Raw genomic sequence first — 23722 nt, 5'->3', positions numbered from 1 at the left:
ATTGGTCAGGGCCCTGGGTTCTGGTATTGCTGGGCCCTGGACACTTGCCCACTTGCCCGCTGCCGTACATTTTCCCCCTTACATCAATTATTTGTCTTTTGTTTCAGGGCCATTAAAAGCCAGCATAGCAGTCAGACTTTGCAAATTAAAATATTGCAGAAAATACACACTCTCTAATATTCAACCTCGGAATGACACTTGAACATTTTCTCTCAACATTTTTGTGATACATTGCTTTGATTTTTCCTCAGGTATTTTAGTTTCTAGAGAAGCCAAAGTAGTGCTGCTGCTAAATGGCTCACAACACAGATGGCCTTGATCTATGTGTGCCTGGCACTGGTTTGGTCGCAGGGATTATTGTGGAGTTCGGAGTCTCACTCAAGGACATGTTGACACCTGGACAGGTGCAGCGGGGGATCGACCACCGACCCTGATATTAGAGGACAATCACTGGTCTTCCTGCTGAGCCACAGCAGGTAGAGCCATCGTCCATCTGTCCCCTGTTTGAGAAAAGTCAAGGTGGAATAAACACATCATTATATTAGAAGAATTAAAAGACAACAACCCGGTCAGTTTAATCCATCTGATTATGTTGTGTAGTGTCTGTCAGGCACCGTGCAATATGTGGATTTACACTATTTACACTAATAATAATAATAAAAGCAGTGAGATAAATCTGAACTACATTTATGTCTTGGTTTTTGTCAGACTACTTTGTAACTTTTCTGGAATGGAAATGTGATTTTTACTGTCATAGTTATTGACTGTTTAATAAAAACTAACTCTGCAACAGCTTACATGACCATCTCTCCTTCTCATGCAAGTTAAAACCTACTTCCCCACTGACTTCTAAAACTGTCCTTAGCTTTCACCTTTCATGGAGACACTCTCAGTGTTGTGGAGGAGCATCATCCGTATGAAATAAGAACAAACTGGACAAGATGGTTAAACTAGGCAGCAAGATAACTGGGAAGTAAATGTGCAGCATTTCTTACCTGACGGTCTGGTACACCTTGAATTTAGCCGACAAGATTACAGCAGACCCTCTGCACCCCCTTTGGTCTGAGTGTGAACTCTTGACTTCAGGGTGCAGGTACTGATCGCCCAGGATGAGGACTAAAAAGAGGTGTCACATCCTTTGTACCACGTAGTATTCAGCTGCTTATTAAGCTCTGATCAGACAGGATGAACTCGGCTCTCGGCACTTAATTCAACTTGCTACTGAAATCCCTCATTTAATCACGCGATGCTGTAATCTGTTTTTATGTGCTGTCCTGTATATGCTTGTTTTTATTGCATTTTTAAGGCTCTGTAGGTAAATTCCCCTAGGGGCAACAAAGGTTCTCCGCTCTGTCTTTGGCAAAACAAAACGTTTTTTGCTCCATCATCTTGTCCTGAGCTACAAGTTACAAAACAGGCGACCGGGGGGCGCTCTGTGGACATGAGAGAAAGACGCAACTCTCCCATTAGATCGACTTTCAAACGACTATTTTAAGATATTTTTTTGGCCAGTTTTGGAGTTATTACAGCTGAAGACAGAGAGGAAATGTTGGGAGGAGAGAGCAGGGGAGGACACGCAGCAAAGGGCTGACGTCGGACTCTAAACCCACGGCCGCTGCGGCGAGTTCCATGGCCTCCACACACACGCGACACAACTGCCAGGCCACCTTCATGGATACATTTAGCTCCTTTGGATGTTGAGATTTCTAAAAACCAAGATGCTTCAGTTTGACTTTCACGAGTGAATAAATCTACTGGCATAAAAGTGCTGATTTTTCAGCAGTCACTCGAATGCAGCAATTACCTGTGTTAGTCATCACGTCTGTTTGACAGGTGTAAATGTTTCCTGTGGAAGAGGTACAAAGCCATCAGACTGCACTGTAACATATGGTGTGTGTATGAAAGTATCCAGAGTAACGTGAAAAACAAATCGTACTAAACCGGGCCTGTTCCCTGCCAACATGATTTGTTGGTGTGTCTGGTCTGCGTTCAGTCCGTAAAGCTGTGTAATGTTCACACAGACTGTCCATGAGGATTACAAACAGCCCCCCCCCCCCAGCTCCAGTTCCTACAAAAAGCTTCGTCAGTGCCTCTCTGCTTCTTTTTATCCTTACTCACCAGCTCTGCACCCGTCCTCGGGGGAGACAGAAATCCAATAACACACCTTCACAGGGGAACAAAAAAACCACTGTGATGACGACACTGCTTTAGAGATCTGTATGACGCTCAGGCAGGCAGCTGGGGAGGAGGCTTTATGATGAATGCAGCAAGTCGAGATATTTGGTGCAGATAGAGGAAGAGCAGCGAGAGGGGCACCCTTTGTGTGTCAACTGTGAGTTCATCATCAGGGTGCTGATAGAGCTGTAGACACTAAGATGAAACAGGACTAGTTAGGGAACTTTTCAGGGTTAGTTTGAGGATAGTCGTTCACTTCAGGTTACTGATCAACCTGTATAAATGTGGAGCAGAGTGACCAATCAAATCTCCTGTGTCTAAACCTCAACAAGGGAGAGCAGAAAACACACAGAACAGTCTGTTACAAATGTACTATGTCGGCCATTAGCTGGTATCATAACAACAACATGTGCTAGCCTTGTTAGCACATTTTGATTAGATTAGCCTGCTAATAACAAAATAGTGAGTAGTGATATGCTTTCATTCGGTTTTATGGAAGGAGAAGACTTCCCAAAGTTGATGGCGATTTGTCAAGCTGGATACAACCACCATTATGTTTTCTTGGTGATATTTCCTTGAATATAAGGAAATGTTAAGCACACATATCGGAAATACAGCTCATGGTCATTACTGATGGAAGTGGAGGTTAACTTTCGTAGTCTTAGCGACTTTTAGCGCTCTGAAACTGAGGTTGTGGTCGCTTCCAGGGCAAAAAATGGCATTTATGGACACGGGCCCTAACGTGTCGACAAAGTGAACTACTGCTGACTCATCAACAGCTTGCACTATGAAGTCTTGGCACAGCTTGTCTTGAGTTGACACACAGTGGTACTGATTGAGTGACACACCGCAGAAGCCATATGGTCAAATGGTGCAACCTTTGCTCATGTTGTCGAATGCACTCGTAGAAACAATACGTTTATTTTCTGTGTTTTTAACCATCTTTAGAACGCTTAGAGCAAAGCTGTTCTTCAGATTAGTGAAGCTTAATAACCAAAAGTTTTTTATAGGTATGTGAAACCTGCTTCTTATCACAGACCTCAGCTGTAGTTCTGGTAGTTTACACTTAAATTCTTTAAACATTTCACTACAGCTTCACTTGTTACGTCGACGACATCCATGTTTCTTACTCAAACCCTAAACCCTGAACCCTCTGCCTTCGACAAGATGCCCAAACATCACAAAACAAACACACACTTTTCAAAATCTATTCTCTCATAGCTGGCTTTATGAAGTCTTGCTTTTTGTACTGGTGGTGTTTTATTCCTTGGACATGGTTACTTCTGTTGGAATAAATGAAAACTATAGTGGTTGCAGATTGAGATGCTCTGACAGATTGCAGCCTCGCTCCGTATCTTTACCTTCAACTCTCAGCGTAGGATTCATCTGTAGTAGAAATCTGAAAGGTGTAAAATGAAAGGAAAAAGAATCTTGTTGCTTGACTGGTTGGTGTTTTTTCCCTACATTCTGTGGTGATTGTTTTTTGGTGTCTTTTTGTAACGAGGCTCTGCTGGTGTGCGCGCTGACGGTTGAGTTAATTAGCATTCATTGGCTCTCCTGTCGCCTGTTGTCTCCGTCTCTATCTGTCGTCTTCTTCCTCCCACAGCGCTCGTCTGTCTCAGCTCTAAAATAATCCTCTGCTTTACCTCATCATTGGTTTAACGTGCATCCTGTGCATTTAGATGGATAAAACCATGGAGGAACATAAGTTAGTGCATTGAATTAAAGAGCAGAAATGGTTTCCTGATCACTCTGACCTGCTTGTCACATTATGGTTCATTTCTGCAGACGAGACCTCAGGCAGTAAGAATATATGATCCCTCTCAGTTTGACTTTTTTAATGCACAGAAGCCTTGTTAAAAGTCTGATGTGCCCCACATAAACCCAAAGTAAAGCATGCTCATGCGCCTTGAATGATAGCTTACAGCACTTCACATTTATAGTCATAATGTCGTTGGCATTTGAGTTTGAGCGTCTGTCAGACTGGCCTACAGATCTGCTCAGAGCTGACATATATCATCCAGAACGCTGTGGAGAAGAGACGTCCACACACTGTGGGTTTATCGGCTCCATGAATTATGCAAAGCAGCCACACTTTGGCCGTCACTGCTGGAAAAATTAGTGAAATTAATTGGGCCAATATTTGGGCCATCAGGCAGCCTTTCCAAGTACATTTAAAGAGCAGGAGTTTGGCCCAGAACAAAATTAAATTTGGCAGTTTCCAAAAACAACTAGAATCCAAACTGTGACTGTGCATGGACAGAGGCTGTTAACACTTTGTTGTTTATTCACAAAATCTATTCATGGCTTCATCTTTAAAAACACATCATCGCAGCAGAGGACAATGAAAGTCAACAATGAGCTGTAGTGTTACTCTATGAGGTCATTATTGTTCAGAAAACCAGGGGGTCGGCTGTAGGTTATTTTTTGCCTTTACCTATTAACGTATTTCACAATAAAATCGATTATCAAATTCGTTGCCAACTCTTTTCATAACCAATAATTTATGGATTTTATCAGCCATACGTGCTGAAGTTCTCATAAACAGATGCAGCTGCACCTCTCCACAGTCTGCACAGGTAACGTGTTCATGTCGGGAATCCCTGACCTTTTGTTTGGTGACCTGCCGTCTCTTGTGGCGAGTACTGCTTTGTTCAGATTTGAGGGAAATGCAGAGAAAAGTTGATGGACAATTAGCCGATGATCAAAGCCGTCCTCTATCCTCAAAGCGCTCTGCTCTCATTAGATGTCCAACATGGAAGGATAAGTAGCCTGCTTGATCAAAGTCGTGAGTCTGTGTCAACCTGTGATGCTCAGAGTCCTGCACAAACGCACAAACTCACCACAGACATACAAAAGATTAAATAAATCTTGAAGATTGAATAAAGATTATGTGAACATCATCTGGATTCATTTTTTTATCTGAATCTTTACTGTAGCGCTTCTAAAATCACATTTTGTGCGGGGCTACAGTTTTGTTGACTCCAGATTTGAGTAAGTTATTGATTTGTTTCTCAGATGAACTTTCACAGTCTTTGATCTTCCTTCCTTTCTGGACCTCCAGCCCTCAAATCTCACATCAAATCTTCTCTGCTGCTCCCTCCCAGGTAGCAACAGTGTTGTTCAGAGTTGACGATAAACATCATCTGTTTCGTTTCGTTGAATCCCAAAGAAAATCTTAAAGTGCAGGTTCACAGATCGATGTAACAAAGAGCAAACACAGAAGAAAAGAAGAGATGAAAGCAGAAATACAAAAAGCCTTTTATGGAGCACTGATAACAGAAAACCTGAAATGTGTGGCCGCTTTGTGGGAAATGAAATAAGAAAAGACATCTGCTGACCCATGTTTCCACGTTTACAATCAATATGTGGCTTTCATTCCAACCTGTGTTGGGGGTGTTTACAAGTCGGTTTTAAAAGACAGACACGGAGCAACAGTCACAAATTCACCACAACAATTATATTAGAACTGAAGGATGTGTTTTATCTTCATGAAGAGATTAAAACCTTTCTATTAGAACCCTACTGATTAATTGGACCTCCCCAGCGTGACAGCCCTCATATGAACCCAGCTTGGCTCTTTTAACCTGTTGTCTTATAACCGAGCTGGTTATGTGATATCTGCATTCACATTAGTGCTTCACCATGTGAGAAAAACATGCGATGTGCAATAAGATTGTTCAATCTTAGAATAACGATATGCAGGGCGATGAATCAACAAAAATCTACACTACATGTCATATTGACCTTTTCATACCACATTCACATACCGGCGGCTTGTCCAAGGCCACATTGACGTCTAGACTGCAAGAGCTTTGGATAAACTACCAAACCTTATGACCCACTCTACCACTGAGCCACAGCCGCCCCAGATGTACAGTTGGTGCACAATGTCTGATTATAGATTTCATTCATTTTGGATGCTAAAAATCATCACTTAAAGTAAAATTAGATTAATCACCAAGCTCTAAATCATGCAAAAATATAATCGTACACCAACAACAGAAACATTTAGACATCGTGGGAATGATTGGGAGGTCGATCTCTTTAATTAACCGGCCCCTGGAGGCCAACAGTCCCTCAGTGAGGACTGGAGGCGTTTGGTGAGTCATAGGAGACTTTGTTAGAGACAGAGTGGACGACTTCTGAGTTTTCATGTCAAAGGTGAATCTCTTTTGTCAGCTTTCTGCTCCATCAAGTCTCTAAGTCGGTGAACGCTGCAAACATTGAGCTGTCAGATCAGACGTGACAGAAGTGACCCCCTCGCCGCCCCATCAGAACATTTAACAAAAAAGAAAATAATCACACGACCCAGCGGACCTTTCCTGGGTTGGCTGAGTCTGAGATAAACCTCCAGAAAACAATGAGATGCACTACTTCTTCCTGTGTTTGTGTCTGAGTGTGTGAAACAGACAAACCTGTGTTCCGCCACCTCCTCGAGGCAGTCAAGATGTCAAGATATGAGCTGAGAGAACGCCGACTTAGATTTGAGATTGGATCGATTTTCTGTCGGTTGAATCAGTGGATTGTCAGAACGCCTTGAAAGAGACGGTCAGGGGAAAAAATAAAAGCCTGCAAGAGGACGTTTCTACAAGACAGAGGCGAGAAAAAAATCAATTCCTGGGAGTTGTTGTCAGCTGTAGGCTAACGGGCAGGGAGGGCGGGGGGGGGAGGGAGGGGTGTGTGTGTGTGTGTGTGTGTGTGTGTGTGTGGGGTCATGTAAGCCTGAAGCACTGTGCTATCACGATCTCTTCAGTGGAGGACCGCCAGGAAATACTCGTACACCGCACTTCAAGAGGAGACAATAAAAGGAGTTTCATACCAATTATGTGATACATGCTTTAAGAGGGAGAACAAAGGGATTTTCTTTGGTGCTGAAGAGATTTTTCTTCCACTTCCTTTCTGTCAAAATGTTCGATACTTTGATATTCCTTAGACACCACATGTTGTTCGAATGACAGTATCCAAAACAACAGAAGAAGAGAGCACTGTATAATTTACACAAAGTATTTTGCTGTCATGGTATCAACACAGGTAGGCCGATCTATATTTTAATTCGACTAGGATTGTATTAAAGGTCCAATCAATGAGATGTGTAGAGAGTGAGATGATAAAGGTATCTTACTATCTGATCATTAAGGAAACATGTTGAAGTGCTGGCTTCTCTGACAACAATGCAGCAGCCAGTATGTCCTCCTTCTAACTTTAGATTCTGCTCCTGAATGCTCTGGATTTGTTTGGACCAGAGAAGGTAGGCGCTTTTAAGACACCCCCCCACACGGCCGTTTTGGACGCCCCTCGGTTTGCCAGATATGAGAGCAGTTATCAGGTCAACAGGTGTTGCAGCGATGGAAACGGGCAAGAGAAGTGGTTCAGATAGAAGTGATTGTACCCGACCTAAAAAGCCTCTGCATGTTTCTAATAAGCTCCACGAGCAGAAACGTGCTCAAACTAGGATCAATATTGGAGATGCTTTTGAAAAATGGAGAGAGGTTAGAACACAGAAAGGTTTACAGACCCATGCAGAGCTGGATAAACACTGAAGCTTCAGTGTCCACTGCATGAGCATCGACCCTGAACCTGGACACCCGCTTGGAGGAATAACCCTCCGTACATGAGGCGTGCAAACTAACCGCTGGGATAACGACGCCCCGGACATAACTGCTGTTAGGAGTGTAACTTAAGTTCAAAAACATCATGGTTGTGTGTATGAAAGTTTTAGATTTTAATTATTCATTGCCCTTCAGTGCTCGTGCTCCACCCCTCCACCTCCATGCAGCCTTGAAGATAAAAAACACAGTTTCTTATATGCAAGAGTTTGCAGCTTTTCACAGTTCAGCACGTCACAGTACATTTATAATCGTTGGCTGCAGACTGGTGATTGGACCAATGAAAACATGGCGATGGAATCTGGAGAAATTGTGAAATTTTCTGCATTTAAAGGCAGGGTTGGTAATTTTTAAAAACTAGCATGATTTTGAAAGTAGCATTCCCTCAGTGCTCCGTCTGCACCCCCTCCCCTCTGTGCTCCCTCAAAAGCCACGCCCCCTCACTTATATGCACGAGTGCCGTCTCTCCAGAAGCAGACCTCAGCTCATGTTCTGAGTGTGAGCTAGAGCACGCTAAGAGGTAGAGAGCAAGCAGGGAGACAGGGAGGCGTGTGATTGGTTCATCAGATTGGTACCTCGTGGCAGACATTGGTTGAAGTTTTTACAGACTTACAAACTGATACAGATGATGGATTTTCTTTGTTCCTTTTTCAGAGAACATGAGTTATTAATTTCTGTCAGGACCTAAAGACAATTTACACCAAAACCTTAAAAAGTGGATCTGGAGGAAATGACCAACCCTGACTTTAAATGAAGAAATACTGAATCTTAGGATGTATAGATGAAAGTAAAGTGTCTCCGTTGAAAACACACCTCGTTAAACATGTACGAGTGGATGCCTTTTTTTGCCTGCATATTCTCAGCCTTGAATTTCTGATGAGTGTGCGACAGACTGAGTTTTCTTTGCATCATTGCTTCTCATACATTGTCACATCGATCCAGACTTTCTCAGACCTAAGGAAGCTGTCATATCAGATCAGCCATCTGTGATGAACACCCACCACGTCTTATCGACGAGTGCAGCTGTCAGCCGCTCAAATCAGCCAGTTAGCAGTTCAGGCCTGAGCCTCGCTGTAGCTGAGTCTGAAAGCTGTTTATAACTTGTAGAATACTCTTTTAAGTTTAATTTTTTACAGTGTGCAGTAAGCCGTGTTTGTGTTCATTATATGTGTAATATAACTTCCCTAGCGGAGATGTTGTTTACTTTAAATTTAGCCCTGATTTGTTCACTGAATTTCAAAGCTGGAGCTTGTTAAACGTGCTCCATGATATCCACTCTGTGTGTTGAATCAATGATTTACAGCATAAACCACGGGGAAAGTAGATTCTTTGAGCATGCTTTGCTGTTAAGACACTGATATGAAATATAAACCCTTAAAGGCACAGCAATGATTACAAAACCTAAAGGAAGAATGTGCAGCATGTTCCACATAAATAAATCATAAAGTCTGTCCTGTGTAAATGTGTCTCTGAGTCCTGACTGTCTACAATGAGGGAGAAGCTCGAGTCCCGCTGGCTGTGTTGTTGTCAGAGCCGTGTTTACATGGACGGGACGGCCGGCTCCTCCCCTTGTGTATAAAAGCTGTTTTAGTCAAGAACTAGAGAGAAGAAGAAGAACATACTCACTGATTATTTGGATGTTAGTAAGAGTTTTTAGATCACGCTCATTCTGTGTCAGTTTACATGAAATGTGAAGCTACGAGCTAACTAAAGAGCGCTAACATTAGCATGCTAACACAACAATGTGAAGCTACGAGCTAACTAAAGAGCGCTAACATTAGCATGCTAACACAACAACGTGAAGCTACGAGCTAACTAAAGAGCGCTAACATTAGCATGCTAACACAACAACGTGAAGCTACGAGCTAACTAAAGAGCGCTAACATTAGCATGCTAACACAACAATGTGAAGCTACGAGCTAACTAAAGAGCGCTAACATTAGCATGCTTACACAACAATGCAGCTTGATACAAGGACAATTTTGTCCGCCGCTTGCGCGTTCCAATTGATAACTCCTTCATGCAAACGGGAGTAAAGACGGGTTGGAGGTGTGTCTCTGGACGAGGGCGGAGGCTTCAGTATGGAGGAGGCGTGGCCTAACAGCAGTTTGTTTTGGTTTCATGCTGGAGCTCAAGGGCGACATCTACTGGGTCAAAAAGTCGGACATTCTTTCTTTGAAAAACATTTTCTGATTGAACGGATTTTGGAGATATGAAGCAATAAAATGCACTGGAGGGAAATCGATCAAACTAATCAATAGCCAGTGTACACATTGTAACAGGGCTATCTCGGTACCACAAAAATGAATCACCGCGGTATAAACAAGCCAATCACAGTGAACGGAGGCAACCGCCATAACATTATGTAAAGTCATCTCCCACCACCTCATGTTCAGATGGACACAAAGGCAACAACACTGGTAAATAAACCAAATGTAACTTTGCTCTTTTGGGAACATTTCTGCTTTTTAGACAAATAAAAAAGGAGAACAAAGTTCACTAGTTTGTTTGTTTTTTTTGCGGTTAGTTTGTACGGATTATTGATGTGTATCCGGGGAGCTGGTCAAAGGCGGATCCTCCTTCTTAAAGAGTTCTTAAAGGGTTAACTTGCTCCATTGCAGCAGAAATGAAATTTCATTCTTAGAAACTTTGAGTCCCTGAGTGTGTTTGAAACTTTGAATCAGGACTGAAAAACAAGTTCTTAAACATCAAAGTGGACCCGTCAGCTCACCCGTGGTCTGGGTCGGAACAGACTGAGCCTCCATACATTTAAATGGAAACACTGCGTCGGCCGGCTGACACCGTTTCTGTGGAGAAGTGGGTCGAAGCTTCCCACTCACACTGTGGGCTTTCTTTTCCACTCCGGTGACAAATCAATCTCTGCCCTTGATCTGTAAATTACTGCCCTTCACACTCCCCGCCGAGCACAGCTTCATTATGGACTCTCTGTCAGCTTCTCCCTCGCTCGCCCCACTCTCCCTGCCTCGCTCTCCATCTGGTCTTTCCCTCTTCCTTCAACCTTTCTCTGTTATGATGTTGCTCCTTTTATTAACCTGGATGTTTTTTTCCCTCTCTACAGTTGTCTCAATCCTCGTCCAATCGTCTCACTCATTCTCGTTCTCTTTCTCTTCAAGTAGCTATAAATATAAGTAGACAAAGTTCCACTTCCTGAACTCTGAAGTTACTCCAGCAGAATAACAAACAGCTGTAAATTGGTGAGGCAGAGAAGGTTGAAAACTAATTAGCGGCGTTTATCAGCTGTTAAAGGGTTCTGCTAATTAGCTCTTTAATATGTGAGCTCCTTTTTTTTTAGAGCAGCACAAGAGGTCAAATATCTGTACCCGAGTGTCACTCCCAAAAAAAAAAGAAACATGTTTGGTGTAACAGGTATCAGCCTGGAGGATCGTATTATCTCCTAGATGATGGTGTCCATCATGAAAATGTCTCTCCTCGAGTGTTGTGCACAGATGGAGGAAGATGATGTCATCCATTTTTTGTGCAGCGATCAGCAGAATTTCAGTCCAAATGTGAGGACATGGGGATAGAGCTGATTCAGAAAAACAGTCCAGATCATCATTTCATCATTTGTTTGTCAGGGATGGATCTGCAAACTTTCAATGGGTAAGTCTTTTAAAACCGGACGAGTAGAAGTTAGAGGTCAGGGATGTATGTGGACTTCTTTTGATGCTACAAAGGTTGAAAGTGTTGTTGCACATGTCGGCCTCTCTGCCTCTCATCCCATCGTTTCAATGAGGTAAAAATAATTTGTAGCACAGACCAATTTTCTGGTCTCGGTTAGTGTGGTCTTGACTACAACTGTTCAGTGTCTTTAGCGGTAGGCGTGGTTACTAGGAGGAGAAGCAGGGTCAGTACTGATGACACACCTAGTCCCTGACTGGGTTAGTGGGGCAAATTAGACTTCGGAGGGCCACCAAAGTCCAAGTAAAACCCAGCTGTAATATAGGACAGCAACATGACTCTGTGACCTTCCTGCTCCTTTAACCAGCTGTGTGGACAAACTTCCACTTCTCACTTTGCAGGACAGTTTTTTTATTAGGTCATGAAGTATTTTTTGTACAATACCTCCATATCCAGTGTCTAATCTCTTCTTTCTTGTATTGTCTTCCACTTGAGAAACTTTCTGTCCCACCTGTCTGTGGGACTCTGCCTCCGTCAGCTTCCTGTGACCGAGTCGGAGCTGTTAACGAGCTCCAGGTCCAATCAAACGGGCGATTAAATCCCATTCAAAGAGCAGCTTGATAATCTCAGTGCAGCTGATGTTATCTGGGTCAGAGTGCTTCAGGCTCCCTCTGAATACAGATCCTGAGGTTTTTACTTTACCTCAGTGCAAGTCCTGATTGTCTCCAGGGAAAGAGACCTGGAAAGAGACCCCCCCCCCCTCTAGAGTTGATGCTCACACAGGTCACCATGTGGTGGACTCTGAAGCTTCAGTGTTTATCCAGCTCTGCATGGGTCTGTAAACCTTTCTGTGTTCTAACTTCTCTCCATTTTTCAAAAGCATCTCCAATATTGATCCTAGTTTGAGCACGTTTCTGCTCGTGGAGCTTATTAGAAACATGCAGAGGCTTTTTAGGTCGGGTACAATCACTTCTATCTGAACCACTTCTCTTGCCCGCTTCCATCGCTGCAACACCTGTTGACCTGATAACTGCTCTCATATCTGACAAACCGAGGGGCGTCCAAAACGGCCGTGTGGGGGCGTGTCTTAAAACCGCCTACCTTCTCTGGTCCAAACAAATCCAGAGCATTCAGGAGCAGAATCTAAAGTTAGAAGGAGGACATACTGGCTGCTGCATTGTTGTCAGAGAAGCCAGCACTTCAACATGTTTCCTTAAAGAGCCCATATTCTGCCCTTTTTGGGGTTCCTATATTTAATCTATGTATCTACTTTTGTACGTTCACAATAGCTAAAGTCCAAAAAAAGTGTCTGTTTTCATGTACTGCTCCTCCTTGCTCCCTCTCCGCTCTGAGTCCGTCAGCTACGCTCTGCTGAGTCCCCACTGTTAGACCCCACGTGTGCCAAGTCTGCTCTGATTGGTCTGCCGATCCGCTCTGGCGTTATTGGTCAGTTGCTCAGCACGGTTCTCGGAAATGTCCCGCCTCTTTTACCATATTGGGAATGCAGCCACTGGCTCCGTCCGAGGGGAGCATAAACATTAGCACCTTAGCGCTACTGTGCTACCGCAGGCTACGGCATATCGTGGGCGTGCTACAGAAGTTAACGGGCGTGCAACATGAGCTGCTGGGCCACAACGAGCCAATGGGCTTAGATCAGTGATCTCACACTGACAATGACGTCGGACTGACACATTTTTATCGAGGGGGGCTAGAACCGAGCGTTACATGCAGCTAATGCTACAGCTAACAGGAGGACGTAGGAGAATTTTTGCAAATAGATGTGCCTAAACATGCACAGGACACTTGGAAAACACACTAAAGAGAATATAAAACCAGAAGAAGCAGAATATGGGACCTTTAATGTCTGATCATATAGTAAGCTCACTTTATCATTTCACTCTCTACACATCTCACTGATCAGTTTTTCATAAGAAGGATTTTATGGCTGTAAAACACATTGTATCACACAATATGGAATTTTAACAATCTCAGTAAGGACTCGTTTTTATTGCTAACATAAAAGGTTTCTGTTGAGATTTAAATTACATGATGCACATTAATAAGAAAAACTGAAATGGAAGTAGATTCCTCCGAGCAGCAGCTGCGATCATGTTGCACTGCTACCAGATGATTGTGTTCACTTCTGATGAACTCATCCTGCGGGTAGCTAATTATCACCTTCTGAGGGCACAGTTGTAGGGCACGAGCCTCTGTGTAACAGGTGGAACCTCCGGCAGGTTCTCACAGACTCAACAGCGTCCTGTTGCCAAGCTTCAAAGCCAGAACTCCTGAAGCATGCACAGAAATAAACCTTCCCCTTCAGCCTCGGCCTCACCTGAACCGTCACATCCAACCTTTAGCATCTCTTTCTCCGTCACTGGGGGGGGGGGGAGTGATGTTAGAGATGAAGTTGGTTTTGACTTTGTGGTTTTGGCCTGAATGTGAAAGTCTGTCCTGTAGCTGGCACGGAGGGAGCGGGTAGTTTATCAGCATTATTAAAAGGCAGCAACAAAACCTCGTCAGTGTCAGCCTTCAGCCTGCCGGATCCCCGAGGAGCGCTAACAAGCAGACAGACAGCTCCATCAGTCCGCCCTGCTGTGTCATCCTTTCATTTAGAAAAAGGACACATGCAGATGGGCCAGACACAAACTCATCTAATGTCATTATCTCTGAACCAGGCTGTCACTTTTCACTGGGTTCTGTTTGACTTCTTTTCCTCTTGTTGAACTCTATTTCTCTTTTGCAAACACAGTACAAAATGATGAGACACTCTGTGCAGCAACTGAAGAAGTTTGCTTAGTATTGACAGTGCAGACTCTTGGAAATTATCCTCACAAATTATTTAAATGTTAAACGTCATGATCTGAGAGTTAGTGTAGTTTCACACCTCTACGTCTGTAGCCGATATTAGCAGCCACGTTTCACACCCCCTCTTCCTGCAGGACTCAGGACTGTGGATTAACATCTTGGTTACTTTTTACCAAGAAACAAAGGAACTGATCAATGATTTAGGTCTCCCTCTCAGACAGGCTCTGGAAGACAGGATATTATAAACATTTACAATGCCTGGAGTAAACAACCAAGCAGAAAACAGAACACTCTGCTATCTACGAATTGACCCCAAAGACATGAACTTTGACCGAAACCAGTCTCTGCAAAGTCATAAAAATTGACCATCTGCTGAAGAACTGAATTAAACCACAGCGTTTAATTCTGCATCAAATGAACATTTGTATTTTTCTTCATCTAGGTATTGGTAATCAACACATTGAATGTATTGTAATCATCTTTTTAAACTCAAAATCTGATGTTTAGTATACAAATAAGAGTTAATATAGTTTAATACTTATTAAATTAATTACGCTACATTTCGTTTGCTCTGAATCATGGACCAGTTTGTTCCATTGTTGCATAATTACCTCATGTTTGGTCGGGGACGTTTACAAGCGGACCTAACTGTGTGATGCGCGACTAAATTGCTCTCTGATTGGTCAGAATTTCTTGCGGGAATAATCCCTGAAGTTGCTGTAGTCGACTCCTGATTGGCTGTGGCTGCTTCCAAAGACACCTACGATTTCTAAATGGACAGACGACTACACGGATTCATGTCGGATCTGTATTTATATTGTTGTCACTCCCATGATTCCCCGCCAGCTTCAACGTCATCTACTGTTCTTGTTTTGATTGACATTGCTCCTTGGTGGCAGAATTTACACACTGTGCGTTTTGAGACATAGCTGGTGGAACAGGTCACTGATTTTCAATCAGAACAGAGATTCTGTCTTTTCTGGCTTCAGCATCAGGCTCCAGATTGAGTTGATAGACTTCATGTAGTGTTGCAAAGACTCGATGTGTCAGGTCCTGGTTTTCATCTCCAGTGAGCATGTCAGTCTCCGCCCCCCCGTGGACGACTGGTTTCTCCACAGACGCTCCATCACAGCTCCCACCAGGTTTTTGTTCCAGTTATTGATTTTTGCCCTCCATTGATCCCGCCTCATGGCTTCATAAATTCTTTGGGCTTGTGAGTGTTTGACAGGTTTGAGATTAAAGTGAGAATATCTCGGGCTCCTTCTTCCCAGCCTGACTGACATAAACCACCTCCACCTTCAGACTGCTGTTTTATGTGGTCGTCATGGGAAACTGATGGTGATGGTTGTTTGGGAAGCTGAAGATCCACACAACACAGAAAAGTAAATAAAAATCCCTCACAGTTGAGTTTGTGCAGATTTCTGCTGTATATCTCCCAATTTCCACGTTCTCCGTCAGCACCCCGCACTACGCCACCATTCGCCGCCACTTTAATCAGTGCTACTGTTTCCACAGCAAGCGCCACGATCCATCTTTTACGCATGCCACTACTCTCTGCTTCATTTTCAAATACGCTGCCAGTCTATTGTCGACGGAGTACGCTGTAAGCATGCGTCAAGCTGGACAGAATGTAACAACCCCTAACAGGAAGTCAGACAAGGAAACGCACAGAGCGTCCGGTCAATTTCAAAATAAAACACAACATACAGACTCCTGATCGTATTCTCCATCACTTTATCAACATGACAAAACAGAATGAACAACAAATCAAACTCAGAGAGACAAAGAGACATGTTGTTTACACATTCTCTTTATTCCCGCGTGATCTTGTAGTTCTCATGTGATCTTGTAGTTCTCATGTGATCTTGTAGTTCTCCTGTGATCTTGTAGTTCTCTTGTGATCTTGTAGTTCTCTTGTGTTCTTGTAGTTCTCTTGTGGTCTTGTAGTTCTCATGTGATCTTGTAGTTCTCCTGTGATCTTGTAGTTCTCTTGTGATCTTGTAGTTCTCTTGTGATCTTGTAGTTCTCCTGTGATCTTGTAGTTCTCTTGTGATCTTGTAGTTCTCATGTGATCTTGTAGTTCTCCTGTGATCTTGTAGTTCTCTTGTGATCTTGTAGTTCTCCTGTGATCTTGTAGTTCTCTTGTGATCTTGTAGTTCTCCTGTGATCTTGTAGTTCTCCTGTGATCTTGTAGTTCTCCTGTGATCTTGTAGTTCTCATGTGATCTTGTAGTTCTCTTGTGATCTTGTAGTTCTCCTGTGATCTTGTAGTTCTCTTGTGATCTTGTAGTTCTCTTGTGATCTTGTAGTTCTCCTGTGATCTTGTAGTTCTCTTGTGATCTTGTAGTTCTCCTGTGATCTTGTAGTTCTCTTGTGATCTTGTAGTTCTCATGTGATCTTGTAGTTCTCTTGTGATCTTGTAGTTCTCTTGTGATCTTGTAGTTCTCCTGTGATCTTGTAGTTCTCCTGTGATCTTGTAGTTCTCTTGTGATCTTGTAGTTCTCCTATGATCTTGTAGTTCTCTTGTGATCTTGTAGTTCTCTTGTGATCTTGTAGTTCTCATGTGATCTTGTAGTTCTCATGTGATCTTGTAGTTCTCCTATGATCTTGTAGTTCTCTTGTGATCTTGTAGTTCTCTTGTGATCTTGTAGTTCTCCTATGATCTTGTAGTTCTCTTGTGATCTTGTAGTTCTCCTATGATCTTGTAGTTCTCTTGTGATCTTGTAGTTCTCTTGTGATCTTGTAGTTCTCCTTTGATCTTGTAGTTCTCATGTGATCTTGTAGTTCTCATGTGATCTTGTAGTTCTCATGTGATCTTGTAGTTCTCTTGTGATCTTGTAGTTCTCATGTGATCTTGTAGTTCTCCTGTGATCTTGTAGCTGCTCATGGCTGTGCTCACGCTCCAGTATGGCAGGGCGTGTGCTGTCCATCGGACTGTGGAAATTGGCAGTGATACAAACATAACTTGAAGGATACACTGATCGATCAGTTGTGTGTTTTAATGTGTCGTTGTAACTTTGACCAAGCAGAGCAGCATGCAAAAGACAGTTTTTTGTGTTAAACTTCATGTAAAATGAAAGAAAACATTCAATACAAAAGTTTTATTACCAACAGTTATGCAGTATTTAATAGTAAATTGTCTGCGCTCTGTTCTCGTGCTCTGTCGCCCTCTCATTCCTCTCGTTTAGTCATGAACTTCAGCGTTTGATGAGTGTTTTTTTAAATGACGTACGTCCTTCGACTAGAAAAACTTCTCTCCTGCTGGAGCTGGTTTTTTGTTCAAGGTTATAGCAAGAACTTTTTCAATGTTTTCAGACATGAAAAGATAACACAAAGAGGGAATATAAATCAGAGAACACTTGGTACATTGCTTTCTTTCCTGCTGCTCTGCATCACAGTCTGATCAGTCCAGAGCATGTTGGCTTACACAAAGCGGCTTTAGCTCATGAGAAAAAACATACATTTAAATGTCCTCCACATATTTATTCATGAAGACAGCAAGGATTTATTTCTTATTGATTAACCAAGAACGTAACTAGTTTCATATTTAAAGGATACACTCAACTCGAGATATGATATGTATAAATGATGGCTCAGGACTTTTGAATATTCAAATAGTCAGTCATTTCATGTTCAGGCCACTTTCATTTTTACTGGATCTTGAAGTGTTTCCTTTACAATCACGCTGTACCTCGGCGCGGTGGAGTTGGGGGGGAGGGGTTACTTTCTTAACTAGCTTAGGCTATATGTTTATAATTATTTAACTCATAGTATTTTGTGAACAAAGGACTTTATCTACTCAGCTTCACTCCTGTTCCTCTTCTATTCTCTTCTCCACACAAGCGCTCACACACGGCACAAAGAATGGACGGATCTTACCACATGTTTCTCCCGGTTGTCATGACTACGGTCAACTCAGAGTTAGTTTTCATCAGGGGTGAGTAGCAGAGAGAATCATTCTGCAGGTTCCCCGCCAGCCTCAACTTCATCTTTTGTTATTGATTTGATTGAGAGCCCCCTGCTGGTATTCTTTGTTTCTGACCTGAACTTTAGGAATAAAAGAATATTGTCTGACATTAAAGGCTAGACAATTAGACTTCTATAGGATCAGTGGATCTATTAATGATTGGTCATTCGCAGCCCTGGACTTATGGAAGTCAGGTGTATTTATCAGTGATACAGCTCAAAGCTTCTGTGAAAAGCTTCCATGTCATGTTGACTTTCAGTCGCTTTCTGGAGCCAAACAGGAAAAAAAATCTGCAAATTAATCAAAACGCAAAGCCAGCAAATAGGATATGCACGGTTTAATTCACATTTCCAATATAGTAAATCCTTTATGAAATGATAGTTAATTCCCACAGTTGCAGCTTCATTTCATTTCATGTTTTATTTTTACCAGTTTGTGGGTTTTATAAGGATCCTCCAACCACACACGGGGGTAAGGAAGCATTCAAACGTGCTGGAGATGTCTAAACATCTTGAATGTGGTGTGCATGGATGGAGCTCTGATAATTATCTTTTTAACGATGGTTCGCAGATTAACGTCTCACCCCCCCACCCTCACCCCCGTTCATTCAGATGTAGTCTGTCCATCCAACACGTTGACGGACACTGCAGAACGAATCTGAGGCCTCGATGTCTCTGTGTCAGGCCGCCTGGTGTCACCTCTTAATGCTCATGTTATTAAATATGCATACTAATCATAGGATGTAAACAGAACATTTCCTTCTCTCACCGCTCAATGAATCATAAAACAAACTATTTGAGTTCATCATTTAAAAAAATGATGTTTCTGAGGTTTTGTTTACACCATAGAAACCAGCAGGGGGCCTAAAATGTTCCTACTTCTCAGTTGATTTATTCCCCCAGTAAACATTTTCTTCACGATCTTATGGTCTCAAGCTGTAGTTTCAGGTCTTCTTCGGTTCAGCATGATGTTCATTTTGAAAATCTTAGAATCAATACGGATGAAGCCGGCCACTGAACAGGTATGCTTGGGGGCATGGCTACCTGGGATTGACAAATCGTTAGCATGGCGACCTGAAAATATCTTGTTCAGTGTTCAGCTGTGATAAAAGGCCATCACTTTTTCAGAACATGGAGAGCCCAATTTTTGGTCAAAAAGCACATTTATCAACTAAACTGTCCTTAGGGCGCTTGTAGCCTTGTGGTTCTAGCGCTCTATGTACAGAGGCTGTGGTCCCCCAAGAAGGCGGCCCGGGTTCAGGTCCAACCTGTGGCTCCTTTCCCGTGTGTCATTCCCTGCTCTCTCTCTCTCCCGATTTCTAATCGCTCATCGCTGCAACACCTGGAAGAGAAGTGGTTCAGATGTGATTGTACCCGACCTAAAAAGCCTCTGCATGTTTCTAATAAGCTCCACGAGCAGAAACGTGCTCAAACTAGGATCAATATTGGAGATGCTTTTGAAAAATGGAGAGAGGTTAGAACACAGAAAGGTTTACAGACCCATGCAGAGCTGGATAAACACTGAAGCTTCAGAGTCCACCACATGGTGACCTGCATCAAATACCAGCTGCACATCTGTATTCAAATATGTGGCCCTGAGGCTCATTGTAGGTTATGAAGAATCTAAACTTGTGGAGAAGTAGAGCGGGTTTGTTAAAGGAATGAAAACTGGAGCTTTTCCACCATCTAAAGCTTGAAATGTCAGTAGCCGTTAAGTTAACTCTGGCTGACACTGTGTGCAAAGAAAGAGAAATGTGATCGATTACAGATTTAAGTCATTAATCATCATCGTGTCTGCAGCAGAGTTCTGTCTAAAATAATCTGTGAGAGCGGCTGAAGAAAGACTCTTCAACAGTTCAAATTGAAAAAGTGAATCGTGGGAAATAAAGAAAACTGTGTGGAAGCTGTTAAGAACAAAGTGCCAAGTGACCCGCTACTGATGGGGTCTAAGTGGTGTGTGTTTGTGTGTGTGTGTGTTTGTAAGAGGGTTAAGGGGTGTTGTTGTCACATACTGTCAGCTCTCTGAAAGCTAAAGCCTGGAGGAATACCTGACAGCCATCTGGCGCTTGTTTTTCCCTGTGACACATCTCACATGCACACACAGAAACTTTCACAAGCAGCAAAATGAGGCGCACACACATTTAGAGAGGCACACTGTGATTGAGCCTGGAGGGGATCCAGCAGCTTCTGTTTATTTGAATAATTAACATTCAGTGTTTTGTGTGTTGGAAGCCTTGAACTCGACTTGAGTGTGCTGTGAAAACAATCACACTTTGCACCTTCATACGTCAGTGTTGTCATCTTTTGTTAAATAGCTCCTGCAAGTATTTGCAGCGCGTTACATCATCTATCAATCCAACATCACCCCTGAAGGATTACCTCACTGTTTGTGTGAGTCTCCTCTGCTTTATAACTGCTCCATCTCCCTTTTAAGGTCTTCTTTAATTCCGACACCTTGGCCGCAGCGTTTCCCCGTAAGAGGTGTTATTTGTGCGGGTTGACCTCCAGGATGTTGTAGGAAGTTCTGACATATCCAACATGTGAGAGCTCAGAGCTGCCGTGCGGAGGCTGCTGCTCAGAGTTGTAGCCAGAATGGAAGCGAGCCAAGATCCAGTTAGTCGACTCCGAAGATAAAGAAGAGGCTTTTTATGCTGCAGGAACGGAGACCTTTGGGGTTTGATTAATCCAGGAGGACTCTCGAATCAGTCCAGGTTTTTAATTAAAGAAGACAAGCTGCCATGTATGTGTTGAAGGTTTCAAATCAACACACTTTTTGCAAAGAAATCTGACCAGGAGATCCTGTTGAACTTCTTAATGCCCTGCGGCCACCAGCACGCTCAAACAGTAACAAATCCTCAGGTGCACAGCTCTAAAAAAGACGCTGATGAAGGCTTTGTTCTGAACCCGTCTCTTGTTGATCTGCATGCTGCTGCTCTACCCAGATTATAAAACGTTTAAGGACAATGGGCCACATTCACTAATACATGCGTAGAAATGTTCTTACTCTGCACATACACCTGTGAGGTCCATTCGTTTATGTGTCTATTCATTAGACACATTCCTGTCATTGTATTATGAAATTCTAGATCGATAGCGTTGGCTTCTCACTATTCAGACCTATTCGTCTGTTGAACTGTTGTTACTGACATGTGAATGTAACTGTTTGAGTGCTGCGGTGATGTGTTTGTTTCCTTTATGTTGTCTTAGCGTTTTTCAATGGCTCGGTAGAATGTGAAACGGAATTGCCCTTCTGGGATAAATAAAGTTGTCTGAATCTGAATCTGAATAAAGTTTGTGCATGTATGAGAGACGTGGGTACCAGACAGTTTTGTTCCCAACACCTTGCGTATGTTAGTGAATCAGAATCGTTCTAACAAGCGCATCCCCGCATCCTGAAATCAACTAAATACCCCCGCTCCAATCTCTAAATATAAGGATTTCTGATTGGTGTATCAGTACGAGAGCGGTGAGGTGAAGACAAGTAGAAGTTGCTAGAAGTGGCCCCAAAAGGCAAAAAAACACGTTTTGTTGTAGGCATCTAAATTCTATATGAAACCAATTGTTGTGCTTCAACCAAAAAAAAACATGAAAAAAAGAAAATAAACTAGGAGCTGGTTGGTAAACAAGAGGCGAGTGGAAACAAGGCAGCTATGTTTACTCGACCGTCCTGTCACTGCGGTCCGACTGATCCCATCGTCAGCGTCCCTGAGCCGCCAGCCCATTCCCTTTTCCTTTCAGTTCAGATTCTTGTTTGGATTTTCTGATTTTTGTGACGAGAGAGTGGAGAGTTTGTAGTGCTGAGTGAGGACTGTCTCTCCTTGTCCTGAACAGGTTTCCAATGTCCAATCAGCAGCCTCTCATCAACAGCTGGGAAGGAAATTACTTTCTTTTCCCCCCCAGAAGCAATCATCACTGGGATTTGTAGTTTCCACCCAAAATATTAATGGTGCATTCCATTTTATCTCGGAAGTCGGAAATTCCGAGTTGCCGGTGTGATGCGTCATCAGGAACGCCCCCCTGAAGTCGGAATTCCGATTCAGAAACTCTGAGAATCTTCAGGGTGTATTTATAAAGCACTAATCAAAACCAACGTCACAAAGTGCTTTACAGAATCTAAAAACTCCACAAGTAAAACAGAAATCTCAACTTCAAGGTTTTCTTAACGCTGATGTTTCTGTGCAGGACCAGGAGAGCTCAGGGTTGGACAGGTTTCCAGTGGACCAGTATCAGAACTCGTGCTTCCTGTTCAGGGTCGTGGAGGAGCTCCTGCTGAGGTTAAAGGTACCGTGTCGGGTGGAGGTGGGGTCGGATCAGTCGGGCTTCCTGAGTCACTTGGAACAGCACGTCTTTCTGCTGTCCAACGAGTTTCCTTTGTTTTCCATCTTCATGTGGAGGATAGGAGGTCTGCTCACCTCCTCGGACTCATGAGATCCCCTGAACAGGGACGCTACGTTGAGATTTTTAATACTTACACCGCAGGACGACCAAACAATAGGTGAACTCAGCTGGCAAGGATCTAAAACCACCAACACAGTGGATAGAGGTGCTTGAAAGAAAAAGAAGGAAAACATCATATTGAAAATGAATCAAACTTGGGTTGTATTATATTTTATTTATTGACAATAAATACTTTAAAAAATACTCAAAACAACAATGATTACATTTTTCTCACTGCAACATTATATAAAACATAGTTCATGTATGTTTAAAGTGGTTCTTTAAAGACACAGTATGTTAATTCCACCACCAGGGGGCTCTCAATCAAAACAATAACAAAAGATGATGGTGGCGGGGAATCATGGGAGTGGTTCTCTGCTGATTTGTGTATCTCATGAGCAGATGCAGGACACCTTATCTAACCGTGGTCGTCTTCTGTCAGACCCTGGGGAGCTGCCACTAGACAATCCTGGGAAGCCTTGGGTGGCTGGATGACAGTGACCATGAAGCAGAGGAAGCTCTCGGCCCGCCAACTACGAGTTCACTTTTCAACCTACAGTATGTTTTGAACTGATCAGGACACCTGCCAATGGTGCACTACCTCAGTGCGGTTGCTGATTTCGGACCATGACTACAGTCCAACGCCAGCATACATAATGCTTAGTATTAATGTATATTCCACTTTAAGCTTCAGGACAAAAACTGAGAACCTGAAGCTATTCTGTCGAAAGCTGAACCTTCAGGCTTCTCTCCCTGTGGAGTCAGGGTGTAAATAACAACAGAGAACAAACCGTACTTAACGAGAGGTTTCATCTTTCCTACTGACACAGAAGATACATTCAGCAGTGAAAGCAGGAAATGTTTGTACTTTAGGAGCATTTTGTTTTAATTCGTTCTTCCTGTAAAGTGCAATTAAACTGTATAACTGCACAACTGAGTGGAAACAATAACCCCAGAATCTAATAAACCGTGTTAACAAACGCTCGCACTGATTCAAAGATGCAATCGTTTCTCCCTTCGGTGTTGTGTTTTTTATTGAATAATTCGACTGAAGCCATTACTAAAAGCTCAATTAGTCATATGTCTTGT

The 23722-nt window shown here is 42.9% G+C and overlaps 1 protein-coding gene across 1 annotated transcript in view; it reads left to right on the top strand.

The window, feature by feature from the left end:
- Positions 1 to 22827, top strand: part of LOC132985478 (meiosis-specific protein MEI4-like) — a 50529-nt gene extending 27702 nt beyond the window's left edge. The window contains exon 3 of the mRNA XM_061052885.1: positions 22379 to 22827. Within this exon, the coding sequence (XP_060908868.1) occupies positions 22379 to 22624 (246 nt within the window). The 3' untranslated portion in view covers positions 22625 to 22827. The remainder of the gene's footprint in view (positions 1 to 22378) is intronic.
- The last annotated feature ends 895 nt before the right edge of the window (positions 22828 to 23722 follow it).

This window comes from Labrus mixtus, chromosome 12 (assembly GCF_963584025.1).
Source record: "Labrus mixtus chromosome 12, fLabMix1.1, whole genome shotgun sequence".
In the NCBI taxonomy this organism is placed as follows: domain Eukaryota; kingdom Metazoa; phylum Chordata; class Actinopteri; order Labriformes; family Labridae; genus Labrus; species Labrus mixtus.
Note: the sequence above shows the minus strand (reverse complement) of the source record. Positions and strands in the feature narration are given on the sequence as shown.